Below are 8,294 nucleotides of genomic sequence, written 5' to 3' on the forward strand. Positions count from 1 at the left end.
TCAGGATTGAGCTGGGCTCCCCTAATTTTGGTTTCTCATGATTATCAGACTAAGTTGGCCTAAATAAAAATATAATATTTTATTTTATTTTATTTACATGTTGGGCCTTAATTTTGAACCTGATTATGGGTTTGAGAATAGTGAGGCTTACTATTTTATACTGGCCAAAGTCCTAGTATCAGTTCGGCCCATGAAATCGGATCGTGACAAAATAGATGGATCAAACAGTAATTTTTTTTTTTCATAATACAGAGATTGACTAATTAATTTCCTTAAAAGAAAAAAAAAATTATGTAGTAATTTGATTATCATTAACTAACAAAAAATTTAACAAGGGTTAAATAGTTTAAAAGAAGTGAAATATAATATATTTTTTAAAATATAAAAATTAAATAATTAATTTCATTCAAATATATGAACCAACTAAAAGGGAAGTGCATTATTTTTGGTTTTATTATTAAATTTTAATTTAAATCTTAAACTTATAATTTTAAAGATATATTTTTAATATAAATTTAAAATATTTAAAATTTAAATTACTTTTTTTTTGAAATTTATTGAATTTTAATTGATAAAAATCAAATTTCTGCCTTTATTGCTGGATTAACTTATCTTTGTAAATGGAAGTGATATTCAATCAATAAATAGCCATATAAATTTGAAATAGGAAAAAAAAAATACTAACATGAAAAAAATTGTCATCTAACCCTATCAATTAAAAAAAATCTTTAAAAATATTACAAAACATACTTTCTACCGTTTGTTTATGAAAAATATTTTTTATTTTCAATTTTTGAAATATTTAAAAAATAAGTTAATAAAAATATTTTTATTGTAAAAAAAAATTAATTATTTTAAAAAATGATTTTATGTTTTTAAAAGAGAAAATTATTTTTTAAAATTTTGATAATTTTGCATATAATTAATATAGCATTATAACAAGAGAAATTAAATAATAATAACATTTTTTTAATTCTTTTATTCACTTTCATTTAAAATAAAAAAAAGCATTAGTTTGAAATAAAAAAGGCAAATTGGGTTCTGTTGGGCTGGAGACTGGTGATTGATGGCCTCAAATAATATTGAAAAGCCCCAAAGGGAATCTACAGAGGGGCTCGAGTCAGAGGTAGGAGTCAGTTTGCCTATTTCTTTGTCACCCTTCAGTTGCTTTGGGTTCTCTGAGGGAGAGATATCAAGATAAAGGCCAATGATCTGATGTGATATTTGATTTGACAATGTTGTTGGGATTGCCGGTCAACTAGGTGGCATACGACAATATACTTAGAAATTTCATCCCCTTCACTGAAATAATTTCTATTCTGTTACCCGAGAGCTCGAATCGGCCCAAAATCATTGGTTTCAGTTCATTTACAAGGGTAAATTGAACAAATCATGAATTCCTACAGTTTCGATTCAAATTTTGATTTCAATTTCTGTTTAATTAAAAATTAAATCGAATGATCTAAAATTATTTTTTAGACCTTTTAAATGAAAAAGACGATTCAACTTAAAATCATTTAATTGAATTGTATTTTAATTTCGATTCATTTTATTTACGATTCAAATTAAAAATAGGATTAATCAATTTATGTTCAGTTTACATCGATCTGATTTCAATTTTAAATCAACCCTTAATTGGGTCTACTCGAAAAATGCGATACGATTATAATTTTCTCTAAATTTGATGGGCAGTTAAATCAGTTTTACCATGCCATAAGGTCGCACAAATAATTATAGAGGACTTCAATAATTTATTTCCTTCTACTGAAAATATATTGCTATGGTCCCTAGCTCCCAGCGATATGCGGCCAAAATAAGGGGAATAAAAAATCTGAGTGATACGTATGCTCAATCATGACTTGGTTGCTGCTTTCAGTTCTTCAGATGAAAAATTCCATTATTTCATCCCAAAAATCCTATCCTAGTTTTTAAATGCCAGCAAGAACAACACATATTTTCATGTTTTTAGGTTCAAGGAGGAGGAATTGTACATCCACTGTCTGCATCAGTGGAGCCACAACGCAAGGATTGTTAAACGAGTCGAGCTATTCTATTTCTATATTTGGTTACCTGCTGCAGTGTCTCTAAGGCTTCCAAATAAAGGCCCTTTTGAGGCCCAGATCACGGGCACTGCATATCTCGCTGAAGGTTTTGCATTTACCCTATTTGACCAGTTTAGTGATAAGAGACATTTTTTTCTTTATTGCGATGCAGTGATTAGAACCCCTTTTCAGGCCCAATTCATTCGATTGGGAGGAGGAAAAATTTAAAAGAAAAATAAAAATATTTTCTTTATTCTTTTATTTGAAATGAAAAAAAACAAAGAAGGAGAGAAAATAAAAATATTTGATTAGAAAAAAGAAAATAAAAGTAAAAGATAATAAATAAAAATTATTATTTATTATTTTTTTAAATTAGAGAAAAATAAGTAAAAAATAAAAAATTATATTTTTATCTTAATTATTAATTTTAATTACAAATAAAGTAAATATTTTATTATTTACAAAATTATTTTCTTTTTTTTAAAATAAAATTTCCATCTCCTTTCACATTTTCCCCTTTATTTTCTTTATCCTCTAACAAAGTTCCAAGCATGTGTTGATTTTTCTCCTATAAAAAAAATAAAATTTATATAAAAAAAGCTAGATTTTCGTTTTCCACACATCATTCGCTGGCTACCTAATTGGAATGACCATAATATCCTTGGTCGATTCAATTAATCTGGACGAATTATCGCATCGCTAGCTCTTTACCACTTTCTCATTCCACGGCAACACAATACTAGGGGCATTTTCAGTCTTTTCATACCCGTCCAGCCGTCCTATTTGTTCATTTTCCCTATTGCGTTTCGCGAAAAAGGGAGAAAAAGCTGAGAGAGAGAGAGAGAGAGAGAGAGAGAGAGAGAGGAAAAACGAAAGAGCGAAGAAAACATGGTTGCCCCGAACCAGGTAATAACTCTGCTCCTTTTTGATGTATTTAGCTTTCCTTTTATTCCCTTGGAAAGTCTTTTCTCGAGAAAAATATCCTTCTTAATATGGATAATCAGCTGTGCATGCTGGCCAAGTTTTTTGATATTCTATCATGGCGTTCTACTTCTTCTTTCTGATCTCGATCGTTAGTGAAATATTAGCCCTTTTTTTTAATTTTATTTTGAATTATAATTAACGATTATATGTTTGAATGCCTTTCAACTGCTATCTCAGTTCATGAAACTGTAGTTCCTAGGTAGTATGTACCAACCTTTGGTATCTGAGATTAAACCTGGTTGGTTAATGAAGTATCGATTAATTGATGTATAGTATTTCTTATATATTTGATTAATTTTCAATCTTACTTCCGTTTTTCATTGAATTTTGACTTTCTAGTCATTGCAATTTTAACCAAGATGGGATTGATTTACTCGTCTACTGAGATGGTCAGGATCTGTCATTTGCTTTAAAGCACGGAAATTTTAGGGTACCAGAACCATAATTTATGCATTTACGAAAAATTCGAAACACATTTCAAATTTTTTTTTAAACGAAAGTCATGAACGAAATAAGCCTTTCATGCTTCTTACATCTCACTGGTGAAACAAAAACGTCCCTTAGAGAAGCCAGAGCTTTAAGAACAAAGAATTTGCATTCGATTATTGGATAAGAATTGGGTTTAACGGGAGATTGATTCAAAAAAGGCCGTAGTGAGGCACAATAACACTCATGATCGGCTTCGTAGGAAGCCAAGTGAATTGAAGGTGTCTTTTAGATTCTTTAATTTTGTATGTAAAATTAAAATATATAAATGCATTTCTATATTTTTATATAAAAAATAAAATTGATAAATATCTCTATATTTTTATAGAAAAATTAAAATTTGTAAATATCTCTATAATTTTACATAAAAATTAACAATTATAAATGTACTCCTTTTTTTTTATTTATATTACAAGTTTCTGCATTTCCATCTCCGTCCCTCATAGATTGATGCACAATCAGTTGTATGGCTTAAATAAAACGATTAAATATAATATAAGAGAAATATTAAGCAAGGATTTTGCAAGTGGCAGGCAACCTTTTAGATGTTACGTTGCTCTGTCAAAATAAGAAGAGAATGCTTTTGGAGTTGGAGTATCTTTTCTATTCATGTTTTTGTCTCCTCCATTATGCGCATATGCGTGTGCTTGATGTGGTAAATTTAGATTAGTAGCTTTACAAGATGGTTAATCTAAGGTCCATTTTGGTGCTATAGGCAGTCTGCTTAACCAGTGAAAGATGCCTAGAGCTTAGGAAACCATGATTTTGGGAAAGCTTGATAAAATGCAGCTTCCCCAAAGCCATGGCTTGGCAACTTAGGAAAAAAGAGAGAAGGGGGTGGTGTGGTTGTGGGTGGGGGGGTTGGTTTGGTGAGGGGAAAGAACATGCAAAAGCAGTTTGGAGAAGCAGGTCCAAACCAGTCTGCCTTGTCATTTGAGCAGAAACTCCAAAACTGCTGGTACAAGGAGCTAGACTGGCTTCTAAGCATCTGATGCTACTTATCTCCAAAATTGCTATTGGGGGGGGGGGGGGGGGGGGGGGTGGTTGTTGTGGTTTTTGGTGGGGTGTTGGTTGGTGAGGGGAAAGAGTATGCAAAAGCAGTTTGGAGAAGCAGGTCCAAACCAGTCTGCCATGTCATTTGAGCAGAAACTCCAAAACTGCTGGTCCAAGGAGCTAGACTGGCTTCTAAGCATCTGATGCTACTTATCTCCAAAATTGCTTATCATGCTTCAGAAGTTTTTCATCAAACTTCTACTTAGGTTTTGAGAACAAAAAATTGATTGGATAAATAAAGCTTTACAAAGTGATGTTTTCCTTCTGAATTGCTTGAGGAATTTTAGTTAGAGCGGATTCTGAGCTAAATTCTGTAAAGACTTGCTATATGATGTTGAATCCTGATATTGGGATTGATGGTCATGTATGAGTTCTTTTTTCTGGAATACTTTGTTCAAATGTCCTTAGTTCCTCCCTTCATCATCGGACTGTACGCATATTGATCTTAAAACACCAGAGTCAGCATTAATCGTTAACCTGTGATCCGGTGATTGTTTTCATTCTTTTTATTATTATTTAAAGGGTTGCAATGGGATGCCTAAACCATAGTTAAATCTTAAGTTTTTCCCTGTTTAAATTCATTAGTCTCCACTTCTAGAATAAAAAGATACAAATAAGAAAATGTAGCAATGTTGTGATTTTTTTTGTCTTGTTTTGCAATTTCCACAGGATACTAGAGAAGAAGTCATTCAGGCATGGTACATGGATGATAGTGATGAGGACCAAAGACTGCCTCATCACAAGGATCCTAAGGAATTTGTATCATTGGACCAACTTGCAGGTAAGCATCATTAGAAGACATCTTAATTTTATGAGATCTTCAAGTTGTTAGGGATATTCAACTTCTAGTGGACAATTGCTTTACATTACAGAGCTTGGAGTGCTTAGTTGGAGACTTGATGCTGACAATTATGAAACCGATGAAGAATTGAAAAAAATCCGTGAAGAGCGTGGATATTCTTACATGGTTTGTTTCGCATATTCATTATATATTTTGATGTCTTACATTGTTATTTTTTTCATTGCATAGTGAGGAATGATTGCTTTTGCAATGGCCCAAAAATTGTTGTTTTGTTGCTGTGATATGGGAATGCCAATTTGGCAAAATTTTAACCGTTGAGTTGCCCTTGAATTTTTTTACATTTGATGTAATTCTTTATTTTTATTTAAATGGGAAAAAAAGTAGACCTTGTAATTTTAGCGGTGGATTTCTTGGGCGTTCTAGAATGATTTTTGATTTCAAAGGTGTTATTCTTCATTTTCTATTCATATCTTAAAGTCAAAATTTTCAAGTTTGACAAGTAATTATGCTAAATAAGACTTTTCCTCAGGACATTATTGAGGTTTGCCCAGAGAAGCTGCCAAATTATGAACAGAAGATTAAAAACTTCTTTGAAGAACATCTTCACACTGATGAGGAGATCCGCTACTGTGTGGCTGGAAGTGGTAAGACTTGTCTGTGGGCCTGTGTCTTATTTTTCACTATACCCATCTATTCAAGCCTGTCAATATTTTCTGTCTGGTGAAGGTTACTTTGATGTCAGGGATCAAAATGACTGCTGGATTCGTGTCTGGGTGAAGAAAGGGGGAATGATTGTCTTGCCTGCAGGAATTTATCACCGTTTTACACTGGATACAGACAACTACATCAAGGTATATGATAATATATGGAAGAATATTAGTTGTTTGCGAATATGTGTTTGTTTATATGATGGCTGGACTGGAGCCTTATGTCAAAGCATAATCATGATTTCTGATGCCTTGGTGCTACCACAACGAATGCCATTATCCCCATTATGCGTTAATAACTGGACTCACAATGGCCGATATTCCCATGATCGTGTAGTTGAGTCTCATAGCTTTCAGTCCATTAGCATTCATCACGTATTGTGCTGTCTATATGTTACAAGATATGGTACATATGCATGGTTATTGTTACTGTTACTTTCATCAGCATTAATACAATAACTAACCCCAATTTTTGGAAACCATGGCTTTTGGGTGACCATTGTGGTGCTATACTATGAAGATGTAATTTAGGTTGTGCCATATTTTCTAGCTAATTGATACATTTAAAGAGGCATTTTGGGTTTAGTGCTTGAGAGTAATATGTTTGATCCTTGTTTTGTGTTGCTTTGGACATGGAATTGATAGTATTGTTCTTCTATGATATGGGCTTTCCACAATTTCCTTAACACAAAATAATACTGAGAGGCATCTTATTTAGTCCTTAAAGGTCATAAGTTTTAGTTGCACATCGAATGCTGTACGGTTGTTGTAGGCAATTCCATACGTGGGATGGATTTCTTCATATACAAGGCAAAATTTTAAGGAATCTTAAATCAAGTGTTACGGCCTCTTCTAGAGGAGAATATATTATTGGAATATTGGTTATGTGTGGGCAAGGGCAATCAGGCACTAAAGTTTGTGTTGCCTAGCTAGTTCCTCTAGTGCTTATTCACCTCTTGATTTGAGATTGATCTGGCATGATTCCATATGATCCTGTAGATGAAAAGATAAATACACTGAATGATTTCTAAGTTGGCATGTGACACTTCTGTAGTTTACGCATGCTTGTGATGCTTGGCATATGCCATTCATATTTTGGATGTGTTTGTAAATTTGTATTCATATTTTGCTCTATGCCCTCCTCTCATCATGTAATTTGTCTCTGAACAATAAAAATATGTGCAGGCAATGCGACTTTTTGTGGGTGATCCAATTTGGACTCCATTCAACCGTCCACATGATCATCTACCAGCAAGGTATGCTGCTTTCTCATTTTCACAGTTATTGGTAACTTTTGTTCTGCACTGTGTTGCCAATCGAAAATTCAAGATTCTTTGTTAGAGTCTTGTAATGTGGACCTGAATTACAGGAAAGAGTATCTCAAAGCTTTTGTGCACAATGAAGCCAGTGATCATGCTGTTGATGCCGCTGCATAAAATCTGCTGCTGCTTGTAAAATCAAATAAAGGGCTCTGTTAGCTTCAATAAGAATACATATGTTTGTATGGCTTGAAGACGTATAATTTTCTACCCCTTTGCATATTTGGTGTACTAAGACAGCAACATATGTATGCTTTTCAACATGGAATAAATGTATAGTACGCAATTTTAATATGATTTTAGTAGGCATGAGAACATAAGAGATGTGGTGGTAGGTTTGAGTTCACAAGTAGTCCGAACCGCACTGTAAATGTTCTCAAAATTGCACTTTGTAGCCCGTGTGAAGCCTACGGAAACTTTCTGCATCTGGATTTCTTTGTGAGCATTCACTGAAATCAGGTGGGTATTAGGTAAAAAGGACTGGATCTTTTTTGTGCTTTGCAGTCTTTTTTTGAGAAAAAGAAAAAAAATCTCTACAAGTTAAAGTCGGTTCGAGTCCTGTCTCTCAACGTCACAACTCTTTTTGTAGAAATCGTGCATAGATTTGGGTATGTCGGGTGTCGGGTGTGTTCTGTGCGGTTCTAAACCCTTTTTGAAGTTGCTACATTTTTTTAATTTGCATTTGTTTAATCCAACTGGCAACTGGCATTAATTTAATACCATCTCTATCGACATTGTTCCATCCCAGTTCAATTCTGCTTCAGCACGTGTACCTGGTAACGTGGTCGCTTGCAAAACATGCCACCTGTTACTTTTTTTACAGTATATTGAATAAATTACTTATTTCCCTTGTATGTGATGGCAAGCCAATGAACAGGCCCAGCTAACCCAGACCTGCCTG

At 33.3% G+C, this 8,294-nt stretch overlaps 1 protein-coding gene across 2 annotated transcripts; it reads left to right on the forward strand.

Moving 5' to 3' along the window:
• The first annotated feature begins 2,803 nt into the window (after nucleotides 1–2,803).
• LOC110673265 (acireductone dioxygenase 2) lies at nucleotides 2,804–7,687 on the forward strand. Of its 2 annotated transcripts, XM_021836342.2 has the most exons (7): nucleotides 2,806–2,948; nucleotides 5,235–5,346; nucleotides 5,438–5,532; nucleotides 5,897–6,011; nucleotides 6,094–6,218; nucleotides 7,260–7,330; nucleotides 7,444–7,687. In XM_021836342.2, exons 1-7 carry the CDS (start codon nucleotides 2,931–2,933, stop codon nucleotides 7,508–7,510), a joined length of 603 nt encoding a protein of 200 aa, XP_021692034.1. In that variant the 5' UTR covers nucleotides 2,806–2,930; the 3' UTR covers nucleotides 7,511–7,687. The 2 variants fall into 2 exon arrangements, with proteins under 2 accessions (XP_058001092.1, XP_021692034.1); XM_058145109.1 differs by having other exon boundaries at nucleotides 2,804–2,948; nucleotides 7,260–7,687.
• The last annotated feature ends 607 nt before the right edge of the window (nucleotides 7,688–8,294 follow it).

Source organism: Hevea brasiliensis, chromosome 4, assembly GCF_030052815.1.
Source record: "Hevea brasiliensis isolate MT/VB/25A 57/8 chromosome 4, ASM3005281v1, whole genome shotgun sequence".
In the NCBI taxonomy this organism is placed as follows: Eukaryota; Viridiplantae; Streptophyta; class Magnoliopsida; order Malpighiales; family Euphorbiaceae; genus Hevea; species Hevea brasiliensis.

Excerpts from the sequence above, each read along its gene's own strand:
- LOC110673265 (XM_058145109.1), top strand. Across the intron at positions 6,012-6,093 it reads CTACTGTGTGGCTGGAAGTG|GTTACTTTGATGTCAGGGAT; the intron begins GTAAGACTTGTC and ends TGTCTGGTGAAG. Across the intron at positions 6,219-7,259 it reads ATACAGACAACTACATCAAG|GCAATGCGACTTTTTGTGGG; the intron begins GTATATGATAAT and ends AAATATGTGCAG.